The following is a 17,741-nucleotide window of genomic DNA, read 5'->3' as shown; positions in this document are numbered from 1 at the left end:
ATGGCACATCTTACTGCTCGCCAAGAGGTCAAAAATTTGGGCGTACCCTTTTAAGTAATACTCTCCTCAAAAATTAACTTATTTTATTTGTTACATGTGTTTTGTGGTAATAGTCAAGAAAAATGTTTCACCTCTTGGTCTCATGAAGAACAAAGATATAAATGTTTGCGATAAAACTCAAACCAAAGGTGACCACTGCTATGCAACAGCAAACGATATAAAAAAAGAAAAATTCATGTTGTTTGTGCCACATAATCCACATGTCTCTTATCCAGTCGTTTGCTCAGAACATACAGAACACAACCTTTTTTTTTCTCTAAAATATTGTAAATAGAAACATCCAGAAAAATCAGCATACATTATAAAGAGGGAACACATTCCCATATTACTGAGCTTTTAAAATGAAGACAGGACTGTTGATTTGTGAATGAGGGGGAGAGGCAGATGATCAGTCAGAAACTTGGTATTATGGGAGTGTGTTTCCACTCGCCATGGAAATTACAGATAGTGTTGTTTTATAAGTAATAAATTGTTTTATCCTGTTTTACTTTATTCATTCGTATTTCTATTGTTCTCTAATATTGTCATGATGACTTGATTTTTAGAACTGAAACATGATAATTTATTCTTTTTGCAGAAAACATAGCCCTTCTTGCTGAAACGGCACTTCGGTTTCTGGAATTAGTGCAGGAGAATCACCTAAATATGGAGCAAGATTTAAATAATGAAGAAACTGAGGAAGCATTACATCTCAATGAAAACTATGACTCAGGTATTTTATGGTGAAAATGTAAATAAATATACAGCAGACAATGTTTCATATCAACGTCCCCAGTGTTATTAATTTATTTTATACAAGCTGGACCTGCTGTATGCAGAGACATTTGACTTTAAGTGTAAACTTGTTTTACATCTGGGCACATCTGACCATCTTACTGCTACCTATAAGCCTGTTATTCACTGCAGCAGCTCTCTATTAGAAGTACTTGTATTTGTTGGTGGGTGGGGGGGGGTGTTTTTGTTATTACAATAATATATATATATATATTTTTATATATTACATATACCGTATATACTTGCGTATAAATCATGTCTTAAACCCGAAAAATCGATCATAAAATCAGACCCCGACTTATACATCCATTCAAAAATACGACACTTACATTTTTTTTTTCTTACATCTTTTTCCCTCCTCCAATCTCGCTCATCAGTTTCTCAGACACATCAAATTTTGTTGCAGCAGCGCAGTTACCAATTTCTTTCGCCACTTTGCTTTTACAATAAAGGTGTATGAGGGTGTGAGTTACAAAAAACATAAAACAGTCCAAACATTGTTTCGGAATAGTTTTGGTATTACCGTGTGGTCACGTAGGCACAATCCATAGAAAAAAAAGGCAGTGTGCTCTGAGGTTACTCTCTCAGGTGGCCGTTAGCATATCATAATCTCGTGGACCAATAGTATGAGTTTTCCGTATTAGATTTATACAACCGACATTATAAAATACTGCAAATTATATTCAGATTATATATTATATATATGTTATATATATATATATGTTATATTTTGTCACACATGCGTGTTTAACAACTAAAGGCCTAAGTACATGTAATTCCACGCCTGACCAGGGTGTGGCGAAGTGCACTACTTCTCTCTCTCGACTCCTTACAGACCATTCTAGGGAAATCCCGCCTGGCTCTAGGGCAGCCAACGATGTCACTTCCAGTTCTGGTCCTGATGACATTGCTTTCCACACTGGCCTTTAAAGCCGCCATCTTGTTTCTAGTAAATCAGTTCTGTTTTGGACTCCGTCGTGTGAACATGTCTGTTCTTTTGAATCAATTTTGCAGCCAGGAAAAAATATACGGGTGGCTGCCCCAAACCTTCTCAAGTCATCAGTCAGTCAGTCATTTTCCAACCCGCTGTATCCTAACACAGGGTCACGGGGGTCTGCTGGAGCCAATCCCAGCCAACACAGGGCGCAAGGCAGGAACAAATCCCAGGCAGGGCGCCAGCCCACCTCCGGGCACACACACACACACCCACACACTAGGGACAATTTAGGATCGCCAGTGCACCTAAACTGCATGTCTTTGGACTGTGGGAGGAAACCCAAGCAGACACGGGGAGAACATGCAAACTCCACGCAGGGAGGACTCGGAAGTGAACCCACCGTGCTGCACTATATATATAGTAGCTCAAGTAGCTTCAAATAACTCTTATTGACTCTGTGGAAAAGCAGGCATGGAAAATGTATATTTAAACATGTTCACTATTTTATTATCTACTAGCTGTTCCCCGTGGCTCTGCCTCTGTAGTTGTGAAACAGGACTTCTTCTTTTGGCTGTTCCCGTTAGGGGTTGCCACAGCGGATCATTTTCTTCCATATCTTTCTGTCCTCTGCATCTTGTTCTGTCACCACCATCACCTTCATGTCCTCTCTCACCACATCCATAAACCTTCTCTTCCCTGGCAGCTCTATCCTTAGCATCCTTCTCCCAATATACCCCTCATCTCTCCTCTGCACATGTCCAAACCAACGCCATCTCGCCTCTCTGACTTTGTCTCCCAACCGTCCAACTTGAGCTGACTCTCTAATGTCCTCATTTCTCATCCTGTCCATCCTCGTCACACCCATTGCAAATCTTAGCATCTTTAACTCTGCCACCTCCAGCTCTGTCTCCTGTGCCACCGTCTCCAACCCATATAACATAGCTGGTCTCACTACCGTCCTGTAGACCTGCCCTTTCACTCTTGCTGATATCCATCTGTCACAAATCACTCCTGACACTCTTCTCCACCCACTCCACCCTGCCTGCACTCTCTTTTTCACTTCTCTTCCACAATCCCCATTACTCTGTACCGTTGATCCCAAGTATTTAAACTCATCCACCTTCGCCAACTCTGCTCCCTGCATCCTCACCATTCCACTGACCTCCTATTCATTTACAAACATGTATTCTGTCGTGGTGGTCCTACTGACCTTCATTCCTCTCCTCTCATATCTCCACCTCTCCAGGGTCTCCTCATCCTGCTCCCTACTATTACTACACTATTACTACAGATCACAATGTCATCAGCAAACATCACAGTCCACAGGGACTCCTGTCTAATCTAGTCTGTCAACCTGTCCATCACCATTGCAAACAAGAAAGGGCTCAGAGCCGATCCCTGATGTAATCCCACCTCCATTACTCCTACCGCAGACCTCACCACTGTCACACTTCCCTCGTACATATCCTGTAAAACTCTTACGTACTTCTCTGCCACTCCCGACTTCCTCATACAATACCACAGCTCCTCTCAGTCACCCTGTCATATGCTTTCTCCAGGTCCAAAAAGACGCAATGGAACTCCTTCTGGCCTTCTCTAAACTTCTCCATCAACATCCTCAGAGCAAACATCACATCTGTGGTGCTCTCTCCTGGCATGAAACCATCCTGCTGCTCACTAATCATCACCTCCCTTCTTAACTGAGCTTCCACTACTCTTTCCCATAACTTCATGCTGTGTCTCATCAATTTTATTCCCTTGTAGTTACTGCAGTCCTGCACATCCCCCTTATTCTTAAATATCGGCTCCAGTCCACTTCTTCTCCACTCCTCAGGCATCCTCTCACTTTCCAAGATTCCATTAAACAATCTGGTTAAAAACTCCATTGCCATCTCTCCTAAACACCTCCATTCTTCCATAGGTATGTCATCTGGACCAAGGGCTTTTCCATTCTTCATCCTCTTCATAGCTGTCCTTACTTCCTCCTTGCTAATCTGGTACACTTCCTGATTCACTATCTCTACATCATCCAACCTCTTCTCTCTCTCGTTCTCTTCATTCATCAGCCTCTCAAAGTACTCTTTCCATCTGCTCAACACACTCTCCTCGCTTGTGAGTACGTTTCCATCTTTATCCTTTATCACCGTAACCAGCTGCACATCTTTCTCATCTCGGTCCCTGTCTTTATCCCACAGGTCCTTTTCTCGCTCCTTGGTGTCCAACCTCTCATACAACTCATCATACGCCTTTTCTTTAGCCTTCGCCACCCCACTCTTCACCTTGCGCCTTATCTCCTTGTGCTCTTGTCTACTTTCTGCATCTCTCTGACTATCCCACTTCTTCTTTGCCATCCTCTTCCTCTGTATACTCTCCTGTATTTCCTCATTCCACCACCAGGTTTCCTTTTCCTCCTTCCTCTTTCCCGATGTCACGTCAAGCACTCTTCTTGTTGTCACCCTTACTACATCTGCTGTAGTTTCCCAGCTGTCTGGTAACTCTTCACTGCCACCCAGTGCCTGTCTCACCTCCTCCCTAAACTCAACCTTGCAGTCTTCCTTTTTCAACTTCTACGATTTGATCCTTGGTTCTGCCCTCGCAAACTTTAAAAATCAATAAACAAACAGGTATCGCTAGCTAAGCAGAGGCATAGATACACTCCAAAATGTGGCCAGAGGTAGAGCGATTCGAATGGAGGCTGGCGCATGAGGAGGAGGAGGAGGACCCTGCCCGGCGTCGGACATCACGCTTCCCCCTCCCCTCAGCCTGCAGCCTCTGTCTCGGATTAGTGTGAATAAAACACTCCTGCAAGTGAACTATGGTACTTAGCGCGATAAGAGAAGTCGCAAAATCAACCGGAATGCTCTAGCAAATTATAGAAAAAAGCCCAATCTAAATCCGTTAAGTAGTTCTCTCGTTTGCCAGCTAAGCAGAGGTAAGGTACACGCCTCGAGGCTGGTGCGTGAGTGAGGAGGGCCCTGCCCAGCTCCCCACTCCTGACGTCACGCTTCCCCCTCCCCAGGGCCTGCAGCATCTGTCTCGGATTAGCGCAAACAAATCGCTCTTGCAAATGAACTGTGATATTTAGCGTGATGAGAGAAGTCGCAAAATCAACTGGAATGCTTTAGCAAATTATAGAAAAAAACCAGATCTAAATCGGTTAAGTAGTTGTCTCGGGAAAAGCGGGCGGACAGACAGACTTTGGATTTTATCTATCTATCTGTCTGTCTGTCTGTCTGTCTCTGTCTGTCTGTATATCTATCTATTATATATATGTAGATATAGATATATCTATATATTAGAGAGCGAGATATAGATATGGATAGAGAGAGAGATATCGTATTATTAAGTTTATAATATGGCATTCTCCAACCTGCCTAATTCAATTCAAGGTGGAGGACCTATCCAGGTAGCTTTAAGCACAAAGCAGCAGTGACTGCTTGAAAGATTCGAAGTTCATTGCAGGACCCATTTAAACATGCACACCCAGTTACATTGTGTCATTTTATCATCGCTAATCAGCTGAACCACTCCATCTTCGGGATTTAGAATGATTGCACTAAGAAAGATAATCCAGACATTGTTAAATGTACAAACTGCACAAGGGCGTCACAGGCGTGAGAGCTAAACGTGGGGTGCTGGAACTGTTCAGCTGTTGTACTAACCACTGCATCAGTATGCCAACCTCATATGCTTATATTAATTTAAAATTAAATATTTTTTAATTGTGGCATCATCAAACACTTTATAGAAATTATTAAAAAAATAAACGTATCATTAAAGGTAACAAATTATGCTTTTGTTTTATATTTAAAATGATACTTTTTTTCTTCTAAATATTAATCTTTGTGAAGGTATCATCGCCCAGATATCAGAAATGAATGTTTAATACTGAGATGTGCACTTGGTGACCATTTCTTGAGTATTCCTGAAGAGGCCAGTAAAACACAAACAATATGAGAAGTGATGACCAGCAGTTCCTTTTCAACTGAATAGAATACTGAGTAAGGTCCTTTATGGTTGATTACTGCGTACACATTTTCAAAAATTGTGTGTGATTGCCCTTCTACGTGCTCTTAGAAAAGCTGAAATAGAAACTAATCATGAATACAACCCCATCTCTTGCTATCGCAAATGTTCATATAAATCTTGTAGCTCAAAGTGCTTCACAAGAAGTTAAATAAAAAATACTACAAAGATAAAAAAGTACACTGATCAGCCACAGGTCGAAAGTGGTCCAAGGAAGGACAACCGGTGAACTGGCAACAGGGTCATGGTCGTCCAAGGCTCATTGATACTTGTGAGGAACGAAGGCTAGCCCATCTGGTCCAAATCACAGAAAAGCTACCGGAGCACAAATTGCTGGAAGACTTAATGCTGGCCATTAGAGAAAAGTGTCAGGACACACCATGTACCACAGCTTGCTGTGTAGCTGCTGACCAGTCAGCATGCCCATGCTGACCCTGTCCACCGCCGAAAGTGCCTACAATGGGCATATGAACGCTGGATCTGGACCATGGAGCAAAGGAAGAAGGTGGCCTGGTCTGGTGGATCACATGGCAGCAGGATGTACTACGGGGAAGAAGGCAAACCGTCAAAAGCAGTGGATACCCTGGGTAATGTTCTGCTGGGAAACCTTGAGTCCTGGCCTTCATGTGGATGTTACTTCGAAACGTACCACCTACTTAAACATCGTTAAAGACCATGTGCTCCCCTTAATGGCAACGGTGTTCACTGATGGCAGTGGCCTCTTTCAGCAGGATTATGCACCCTGCCACACTGCAAAAATTGTTCAGGACTGATTTGGGGAACATGACAAAGAGCTCAAGGTTTTAACGTGGCCTCCAAATTCCCCAGATCTCAAATCTAATCAAGTATGTGTAGGATGTGCTGGAAAAAGAAATCCTATCCATGAAGGCCCCACCTTACCACTTGCAGCTCTTAAAAGGATCTGCTGCTAACAATACGACAGGACACCCTTAGAGGTCTTGTGGAGTCCATGCCTCAATGGTTCAGAGCTGTTTTGGCAGCACAAGGAGGGCCTACACAGTTTGAGGCAGGTTACTTTAATGCTGTGGCTGATCAGTATATATATATATATATATATATATATATATATATATATATATATATATATATATATATATATAATATAATATATTGCGACACATAGCCGGGGTCCATGCCTGGCTGGGACGCCCCTTCACCACATCTGCCAGGGGGACAAGGGTGGGAAGCCCCCAGTATCTCCCCCTGGATGCTAGATGGCAGCATCCCTGGGTTGCAGCGGTGCCTCGGACTCCCCCAGGGCTTCATGGGGGTTGGAGTTCTGTGCAGCTCTGTGGGGTTCCGCAGGTGCCGCAAGGGGGTGCTACAACAGGAGCTGCTGGCCCCTTTTGAAAGTGCAGCCAGATATCGCCAATCAACCACCTGGAGCACTTCCGGGTACCCAATAAAAGGGAGCCAAAGTCGGGTGGAGGTGGACAAAGCTTGCTGCTGAGGAGTAGGAGGAGTGGTGGTGGAAGAAGAGAGGAGAGAAAGAGTGCTTGGTGCACTGTGCTTTATTTGGGACTGTGTTATGGCTGGAGGGATTACGGGGAAGACATACCCTCCAGCTGAAGAAAATAAACAGTTTGTTTTATTTTACATGTGCCTCCCGTGTCCAGTTTGTGTCGGGTCGGCGCTATACAGTGTCCATTCTTATAATATATACAATATGATATAAATGAATAACAAAAAATTAAATAAAAACCATAAACATTAAATATGAACTTGCACAATACAGATAAATAAATATGTAAAAGAAATGGTTCGTAATCGTGGATTAAATGATCAGATGGCCAGAGGGAAAAGGTGTTTCCTTAAGAGGCATTAGCTCTCTGGAAATGTGTTCTTTTCAATTGCGGCGTTTTAATTAACATGAATTTAAATAAAAAGGTATTATGCCTCCCCTGCATGCATCAATGACGGTTAAAAGATGACACGAGAACAAAAAGGATAAGCTAGCTCTTTACTGACGGGTTCACGTGGTATTACAAACGGGAAGCTTATGACAGACATATCAAGTCGTGGGAAGCTTGATCTGTGCAATCCGTCATCTTTCGTCGCCACGCTGAAAGGATTTTCACCGGACAGAAGACATAATCTTCTGCCCGACCTCGGACGGAAGACATACTCTTCCGCCCGGAAGCTTCGAAGTGTTGGTCGTTGGTCCATCCTTTTATTCTGGTTGTTCCATGTGCAGGGTGTGTTTCTCTGGTTCCAAACCAGGACAGGAAGGATTCCAGCCCCACCTTCAAAAAATACAGGAATAGCACAATGCCTACATACAGTTCTCATTCTCCCAACAAGGAAAGAAAATAGTGTACTGACAGAAGACAAAAATATACTGGTCTGTCTTTAGGCTGACTATTCAATTGTCTAGTTGTCTGTGGCTGTCTAGTCCTGTGCTTGGCTCGGCAATTCTAAATGAAGATGCTGTGCCCTGTGTACCATATTTGGTCTGCCTGTATGAATGAGTCCATAACAGTGGGCACAGAGAACAGTGACATTAAACTTAAATAAAAAACACATAGTATAACAAAAGGAAAGTAAAATCTCAAGCCAGTGAGATGCTGAAGAAAAGACACTTGCAGTGGTTCAAAACCAAAAGACAGTTCAGCATGCACCGAACATTCTACCAAAGGTCATTATTATTTTAATGTACTATCTTAGAAGCTTAGCTGTAGCAGGCTTCATCTAAAGTTGGAACATCCACGTCCCTAAAAACATCACAAGCAGTTGCAGAGGACTTTGATCAGGCAGCAGCAGCAGGGCAAGATACCACCGCAGAAAACAGAGAATAGAAGAGATTAGTAATGAGTGCAGATCTTTATAGTATATGTTATTGCAGTAGAGATGTAATCTATTAAACTGGTCTTAAAACACAAGTTATGAAAAAGCCAAATTACAAAGTTCATTTTTTAGGATTTCTTTTCATTATGTTCCATGGTATTAGCCACACATGCTACCATTATTGATTTGTAGTGCATAACAGCAGCAGTTCCTTTATGCTAAGTTTTAAAAATATAAAGTAAGCCAAAGACCGTGAATGGGAATGTAAAGGAACATTTAAACATTAGTTCATATTTATCATTTTACATATGCTTTAAGGAAAACTCCACCCAAAAAAATATTTTTACATGTCATTTAACCCATGTAGTTTGTAATGCTGGGCAGGAAAAAATGTTATTTTAATGTTTTCATGCAGAATAGAGGTAGCCCAATTTCTGATATAAAAGTGTTCTTTCATCCAGTTTCTTACTCACAATATCCAAAATACATGTATTTTACTAAAATAATGTTAAATAAACCATTTTCCTAAAGTTTTTGTGAATGGAAACAGAATGTGCATAGACGCGTCTGAGCATTTAATTTGCACTACAAAGTACTTGGGTGGGTTTTCCTTTTAATATTGTGTATTACTGTATTAAACAGTCAGAAGAAGTTTTGAGTGGGATCTTTCACGCACACTGCCATCTCAAGAGAATTTACAAAGCTTACAAAGATATGATATGAGATTGTAGGGTAGAATTCAAATAATAAGATAAATCATAGAGAAATGTTTATACTCTGCAAAGAGTCTTCATCTTACTTCAAGTCGGAATGAAAAACACACGGTACAGTGACGTCGAAATTCAATGAAAATGATTTGACAGCACAGCAGAGCATTTGCACGATACATACAAAAGAAGTGGCCATTAAAGGAAGGCATATAGACAGCAGGTATAAAGTCCAAGTTTTAAGAAAAAAAATGAAAAATATTAAGCAGTAAATTAAATTTTGTTTCTTTTCGTTATTATTTTTAAAAGCTGTCTTTATGGTGCTTCTGTTCTCTGAATGCTGTTTCTGAAGAAGACATCCGTGAAAGAAAAGCAAACCATTGTTTTCTAATTAAGCTAGCTTAGCTCAAGATCGGTGAAAAACTGGCTGATAAAAATGTGCTGTGGTGTAACTCTGAGGTTTCTTTGTCTTTGTGCAGAACTGCAGGCCCTGCATGAAATGGTGCAGCAGAAAGTGGTGACACTACTTAGTGACCCTGAGAATATTGTGAAGCAGACCTTGATGGAGAATGGCATCACCAGGCTATGTGTATTCTTCGGGAGACAGAAGGCAAATGACGTGCTGCTTTCTCACATGATCACCTTCCTCAATGACAAGAATGATTGGCATCTCCGAGGAGCCTTCTTTGATAGCATAGTCGGTAATTAAATCAATCAAGATCCTTCTTGCCAAGTGTTGGTTGCATTCCAGCTGTGAAAGTATTTTTTTGCAGTAGATTATTTAAAATTCATTCAAGGTATAGTTGTCAGCTATGTAAATTTTGCATATTCTTCCCATGTCTGAATGGGTTTTTTCTCTAGTGCTCAGGTTATGGTGCTTGTTGAGCTTATTGGTGACTGTAAATTGGCCACATGTTGGTGTTTTTATGAGTGGACCCTGCTCAAGAATGGTTTCTAACTTGTACCCAGTATATAATATTGTGGACAGTAGGGGGCACGGCAACATTCCAAACACACAACACAAACAGGCATGGACGCAGTTTAAAAGAGCAAAAAGTCTTTTATTCATGGGATATTCTTTCCCAAGCATTTCCCACCATGGCCACAAATACAAGTATGAACTAAGTACAAGTCTTGGCACAATAAAGCACTCTTTTTCTCTCGTGGTCACTGTCTCCTCCACTCCTCCTCACAAGCTTCATCCACCTTCCACCTGACTCTGGCTCGTCCATGTGAAGCAGACAGTCCCTTTTATTTTAGCCACCCTGGAAATGCTTCCAAACGTCCGCCCATATGGTCTGTCAGCACTTCTGGGTGAGGTGGAAACTCTATGCCACAGGGCTTCCCAGTCCTTGCAGCACCCATGGCACCAAACAGGGCCAAGATAAAGAACTCCAATTCCCTATGTGCCCTGTGGAAATCTGGGTCACTGCTGCCCCCCAGGGAAGTTACCATCTAGCATTCTGGAGGAGTCCGTGCCCTAAAGAAGCTGCTTTCCCCCATCCTTCCATTTCTTGGCATCCCGGCCAGGCTGGGCTGGGCTGCTGGCCATCCCTTACAATATATATATACTAGCCGACACCCACCGTAGCATACGGCGATGTAAGAAAAGGAACGGAAAACGGTGAGAAAGGAATTCAGAAATCAAGAAGAAATAATACTTCTTGGAAGACGCAGTGTGCATATAGAATTTCCGGCCAAGCAGGATTACATGTGAAAGTTATAAATAAATGAGGCTTTCCGAATTTACGTACTATGGCCATGGCATCCTGATAGTTTTGTTGCGTGTATCTTGGACTTCCTGGAAATGTGGACGGTAATCTGATCATTTTGCCTACACGTACGTTGTTATTTTCAGCGTTTGCTTGCAGTTCATCTGAAAGTCCTTTGTATTGTTCCACGCGCAGATCTTGCTGATCTAATGTGAGATAGTTGAGACGTGCGCCCTCTGTTTTAACATGCACGTCTACGACGTACTGTTGGAATAGTTTGCCACTGGAGTGCAAAATACTAAATGTATTCCTCATTGCTAATCCGTATGCGTAAAATTGGCATTGAGTAAGCCTTATTCGCTTGGCGGTTCTTTTATCAGGAACATGTTGTAAATTTTTTTGCCAGCCAATGTCTCCGTAAGGGAATAAAAGTGGGTAAACCATAGGATCGCAGTTCATATTGAGCGTGGAAATCTGTTTACAGGTGTTGCCTATGGGATAGATGCAAATGTCCCTTTCGGCAGGCGTTTCACCATCTTCTCCGACGAAAATCGCTGCAACATCGGTGTGACATGTCAGGGCATTGTATCGTCGTAAATCCTGCCTAGGGGTTTCCTTGAAAACCATTTGTACAGATGCTGTTGGATTGGACTGAGCGATTTCATGCATGTGTTTGTATGATTTAGTGAAGAGGTTGATGGTTCTGAACATGGAATCTCGCTGGAGAAGTAAATTTTCGCTGCATGCAGAGTTTGCTTTATTTTGTAAGCGTACTTCAGTAGCTTGCACTGTGTCAAAAACATACAACTGTCCATATCCTGGAGAGATAGAAGTGTTAGCGTATAGTGGAGAGATTTAGTGATAATTTGCCTGTGTATTTTAAAACAGTATGGTCCGTGGCCAGGAGGTTGAGTTATCTGTGCACCCATGGAAGCAAACGCTAGAGAAGAGTTGTATTCTCAAATGTGTTCACGATAATTTTTAGCTTCTGATGTTTGCTGTGTAAGAAGCTGTTGTAAAGACACAAGTGGCTCCCGCAAAGGTGGGAAAGCTACTTTACCGTTGTGGCAGCACCTCGAGTAATTCTTGGATATATGACACTCATATACTCACTCACTCGGTGCATGACATTGAAGAGGACGAATAGGAATCGAGAAATGCTGTGTCGGCTGCATGTGGGCAGGACCGGTTTTGAAGTGGAAGCAGGACGAACCAGAAGAGAAATATCTAGAAGAGATATGTAATATTACCAGTACTTATTGTATGAATGTTGTGGAATACCGGGGGGCTCCAGCCACCCCAACCCGACACAGACAGATGCCAGACACCAGTGCAAGCACACACAGTGTTTATTCTCTGTTTTCTTTCTGTGGGAAATGCCATCACCCATTTCCCATAGGTATAGCACAGTGCAGTACACAACCTCCTCCTCCTCCTCCTCCTCCTCCTCCTCCTCCTCTTCTTCTTCTTCTTCTTCTTCTTCTTCTTCTTCTTCTTCTTCTTCTTCTTCTTCTTCTTCTTCTTCTTCTTCTTCTTCTTCTTCTTCTTCTTCTTCTTCTTCTTCTTCTTCTTCTTCTTCTTCTTCTTCTTCTTCTTCTTCTTCTTCTTCTTCTTCTTCTTGTTCTTGTTCTTGTTCTTGTTCTTGTTCTTGTTCTTGTTCTTGTTCTTGTTCTTGTTCTTGTTCTTGTTCTTCTTCTTCTTCTTGTTCTTCTTCTTCTTCTTCTTGTTCTTCTTCTTCTTCTTCTTGTTCTTCTTCTTCTTCTTCTTCTTCTCTCCACCCCACTCCACTACTCCTGACGAGCTTCATCTTCTCCCACCTAGCTCTGGCTCTCAGAACAGCAGCTGCTGGCTCCTTTTATAAGACACCCAGAACTGCTCCAGTTGCTCGTTGACCTACTTCTGGGTGTGGCGGTAGTGCTGCATCAAAGGACTCAACAGTTTCCCAGGCGCTCCCTTGTGGTGGCCACAAGCCCCTAAAGGGGGGCTGCCATCTACTGCCCTGGGGAAGGTAATGCTCCAGAAATGCTTCTTCCCCTGGTCCTTCCTTGGTTGGAGCGTCCTGGCCTTCCACCACAATGTATATTAACAAATGAAATGAAGTTGACCAGACAGAACATGAAATATTTTGGATTCGTACTCTCTGCATTGAAATAAAAGTCAAAGTAAATTTAAGAACACTGCATTTTTTTATTTGCATTTTACATACTGTCCCAGCTTTTTCTGATTTGGAGTTATACTATGTACAGCCCTTTTTTATTTACTTGTTAGCTTTTTATATATTTAACAGAAAGCAGTCCGTATAGTCACTGCCCCTACAACTAGAGGCAAAATCCAAGCTAGATGAGTGTCCTTCACTTTCATTGAACTCCAAGGACACATGCATGACACATTAGCTGTCACATTTCAACGATCTGTGTATGTCATTTTAGTAGCCAACTCGGCTTTTGAGTGGACAGCATGGCTTGAAGTTTTTATGTAGACATTTCAGCAGTCTACTGCAGCAGGTTTGACAACCGTTGTAATAGCAAATAAAAAATATTGAAACATCACAGCTAAAAAAAATGTAGTTTCCTGTAATCAGTGGATGCTTTGCATTGTATCTTATGGCTACCACTCTGACCTCATGGATCAACATTTTCAGTGTGGAGCTTGCACTGTTTCTCCCTGTTAAACATTCTCAAAGAGATCCTTGTTAGGGTGATTCTAACTTTTGCATTGTGGGATTGAGCAGAATTTAAAGTCATGTTAATGTTATTTAAATGTAGAAGAGTTCAATCTAAGTTGTGTATCTTGCCATTTAGGTGTTGCAGCATATGTTGGTTGGCAGAGCTCTTCCATCTTGAAACCTCTCCTGCAGCAAGGTTTAAGCGATGCTGAAGAATTTGTCATCTACAAAGCCCTTAATGCCCTAACCTGTATGTGTCAACTGGGACTTCTACAAAAGCCACACATTTATGAATTTGTCAGTGATATTGGTATGTGTGTTTTTAATTTGAATTTCGGTTCAGAGTAAAATAAGTATATTATTGAAATGCGTTATGAGCTTGGTGCTCCTTATGCTTATTTAGCAGATCACTGCTGTTATTGGTTTGTTAAAGCAAAGTTAAAGACCAGATATTAATTTACTTTTAATATATCTTTTAGCTCCTTTTCTTTGTCATCCCAACCTCTGGATTCGTTATGGAGCTGTGGGATTTATTACCGTGGTTGCTGTTCACCTAAATATAGCCGATGTTTACTGCAAACTGATGCCATATTTGGATCCATTTATTTCACAGCCTATAATACAGGTAAAATACATCTATATATATATATATATATATATATATATATATATATAAAATCCAACGTCTGTCTGTCTGTCTCTCCGTTCTTCACCAGAGAACTACTTTAACGGATTTAGATCGAGTTTTTTTCTACAATTTGCTTGAACATTCCGGTTGATTTTGCGACTTCTGTCATCACTCTAAGAATCATAGTTTGCTTGCGAGATTGATATATTCTGGCTAATCCAAGAGACACACAGTGGGCCGAGGGGAGGGGGAGGCGGGGCCTCAGGAGTGGGGAGTCGGTCTACCTCTGCGTTTTGAAGCGTAACTTACCTCCGCTTAGCTAGTGATACCTTTTTGTTTTATTGATTTTTAAAGTTTGTCCTGTTTCTCTACTACACTAGGCAGAGCCGCAGGGAATGGCTAGTGTGTGTGATATAATGGACTTTTTTGTTTTTCTTCATATGAAAATATAATGCATTTAAACTACTTTTACTTTTTAAAGCTGTTAACAGCATGAACCATCAGAAATGTGACAGAGAAAGCAGATATGATTTGCTATCATACAAAATAAAAATTTATTTCTGGAATCGTCCCATAGACCAAATTCACTTCAGCATTTTTTGACTCTTCTAGGAAATTAGTTTTCAGTTAATCTTATTGATAAATACATCTTGTTATTACTAGAAATTGAATAAAACTTAAATTGCCTTCTAAGGTTAGATAGTGTTGTAAATTATGTTCTGAGGTTTTTCAGGTAAGTCAGACAGTGGTATTTTGGTGGTTAGATAGATTGAACGAATAAACTTTATTTCTCTTTTGCTGAAATTTTTTTTTTTTTTTTTTTTTTTTTACAGAAGCTTTTTAAATGACTATATCAATAGATAAATAAATGTATATACACACACCAGAATGACTGAAAAGAAAGATAAACGTCTGACTTGGCAGTCCCAGTGAGGCGCTATACAGGCATATTACCATTTGTATAAAGGAGCCTCAGGCATGTTGACACCCTTCTGCTGAAAACACCATATATATATATACAGTGCATCCGGAAAGTATTCACAGCACATCACTTTTTCCATATTTTGTTATTTTACAGCCTTATTCCAAAATGGATTAAATTCATTTTTTTCCTCAGAATTCTACACACAACACCCCATAATGACAACGTGAAAAAAGTTTACTTGAGATTTTTGCAAATTTATTAAAAATAAAAAAATTGAGAAAGCACATGTACATAAGTATTCACAGCCTTTGCCATGAAGCTCAAAATTGAGCTCAGATGAATCCTGTTTCTCCTGATCATCCTTGAGATGTTTCTGCAGCTTCATTGGAGTCCACCTGTGGTAAATTCAGTTGACTGGACATGATTTGGAAAGGCACACACCTGTCTATATAAGGTCCCACAGTTGACAGTTCATGTCAGAGCACAAACCAAGCATGAAGTCAAAGGAATTGTCTGTAGACCTCCGAGACAGGATTGTCTTGAGACACAAATCTGGGGAAGGTTACAGAAAAATTTCTGCTGCTTTGAAGGTCCCAATGAGCACAGTGGCCTCCATCATCCGTAAGTGGAAGAAGTTCAAAACCACCAGGACTCTTCCTAGAGCTGGCCGGCCATCTAAACTTAGCGATCAGGGGAGAAGGGCCTTAGTCAGGGAGGTGACCAAGAACCCGATGGTCACTCTGTCAGAGCTCCAGAGGTCCTCTGTGGAGAGAGGAGAACCTTCCAGAAGGACAACCATCTCTGCAGCAATCCACCAATCAGGCCTGTATGGTAGAGTGGCCAGACAAAAGCCACTCCTTAGTAAAAGGCACATGGCAGCCCGCCTGGAGTTTGCCAAAAGGCACCTGAAGGACTCTCAGACCATGAGAAAGAAAATTCTCTGGTCTGATGAGACAAAGATTGAACTCTTTGGTGTGAATGCCTGGCGTCACGTTTGGCGGAAACCAGACACTGCTCATCACCAGGCCAATACCATCCCTACAGTGAAGCATGGTGGTGGCAGCATCATGCTGTGGGGATGTTTTTCAGTGGCAGGAACTGGGAGACTAGTCAGGATAAAGTTAAAGATGACTGCAGCAATGTACAGAGACATCCTGGATGAAAACCTGCTCCAGAGTGCTCTTGACCTCAGACTGGGGCAACGGTTCATCTTTCAGCAGGACAGCGAGCCTAAGCACACAGCCAAGATATCAAAGGAGTGGCTTCAGGACAACTCTGTGAATGTCCTTGAGTGGCCCAGCCAGAGCCCAGACTTGAATCTGATTGAACATCTCTGGAGAGATCTTAAAATGGCTGTGCACCGACGCTTCCCATCCAACCTGATGGAGCTTGAGAGGTGCTGCAAAGAGGAATGGGCGAAACTAGCCAAGGATAGGTGTGCCAAGCTTGTGGCATCATATTCAAAAAGACTTGAGACTGTAACTGCTGCCAAAGGGGCATCGACAAAGTATTGAGCAAAGGCTGTGAATACTTATGTACATGGGATTTCTCAGTTTTTTTTTTTTTTTTTAATAAATTTGCAAAAATCTCAAGTAAACTTTTTTCACGTTGTCATTATGGGGTGTTGTGTGTAGAATGCTGAGGAAAAAAATGAATTTAATCCATTTTGGAATAAGGCTGTCACATAACAAAATGTGGAAAAAGTGATGCGCTGTGAATACTTTCCGGATGCACTGTATATATGTGTTATATATATACATATATAATATGTATATATGTAATATATAATATATATATATATATATTATATATATTTATATATATATTATATATATTTATATATATATATATATATATATATATATATATATATATATATATATATATATATATACCCTAGGTTCTTGTCTATAAGCCGGAGACCAAAAATCATACGAATTTTTAAAATAAAATCGTATCATAGATAAGCCGGACTCATGGATAAGCCGAACGTACTATAACCTATAACTAATAGAAGGGAGGGAGGTCAGTGGTCTCACTCGCACCCATTTAATTTCTTTAAGGGGGGGGAGGAGTGTGAGATATTGGCGTCTCTCTCACTCCCCGCATGGCGCGGTTGGAGCAGCCGGAGCGCGTTCTTTCTGCTCTGGGCGTTGCCGAGTCAACACGCGCGCGTAGAGGTCATTTAAATTGTGATTTTATATGTAAGCATATTTAAATATATATCGCGGATTTTTTGCTGGTTCGCGGATTTCTGCGGACAATGGGTCTTTTAATTTCTGGTACATGCTTCCTCAGTTGGTTTGCCCAGTTGATTTCATACAAGGGACGCTATTGGCAGATGGCTGAGAAGCTAGATTGCTTACTTTTCTCTCACTCTTGCGCTGACTATCTGTGATCCTGACGCATGAGGATTGAGCAGGGGGGCTGTTCGCACACCTAGACGATACGGACGCTCGTCTAAAAATGCTGAAAGATTATCTTCACGTTGCTATCTTTTGT

The 17,741-nt window shown here is 41.4% G+C and overlaps 1 protein-coding gene across 1 annotated transcript in view; it reads left to right on the top strand.

The window, feature by feature from the left end:
• pik3r4 (phosphoinositide-3-kinase, regulatory subunit 4) overlaps nt 1-17,741 on the top strand; it is a 110,062-nt gene that overhangs the window by 23,623 nt on the left and 68,698 nt on the right. Inside the window, exons 5-8 of the mRNA XM_028817890.2 lie at nt 638-772; nt 9,789-10,010; nt 13,823-13,996; nt 14,166-14,311. Coding sequence (XP_028673723.1) covers nt 638-772; nt 9,789-10,010; nt 13,823-13,996; nt 14,166-14,311 — 677 coding nt within the window. The remainder of the gene's footprint in view (nt 1-637; nt 773-9,788; nt 10,011-13,822; nt 13,997-14,165; nt 14,312-17,741) is intronic.

The sequence above is a fragment of the Erpetoichthys calabaricus genome, chromosome 13 (assembly GCF_900747795.2).
Source record: "Erpetoichthys calabaricus chromosome 13, fErpCal1.3, whole genome shotgun sequence".
Taxonomy (NCBI): domain Eukaryota; kingdom Metazoa; phylum Chordata; class Cladistia; order Polypteriformes; family Polypteridae; genus Erpetoichthys; species Erpetoichthys calabaricus.
The sequence above is the reverse complement of the archived record's forward strand: the minus strand, read 5'-3'. Positions and strand labels throughout refer to the sequence as shown.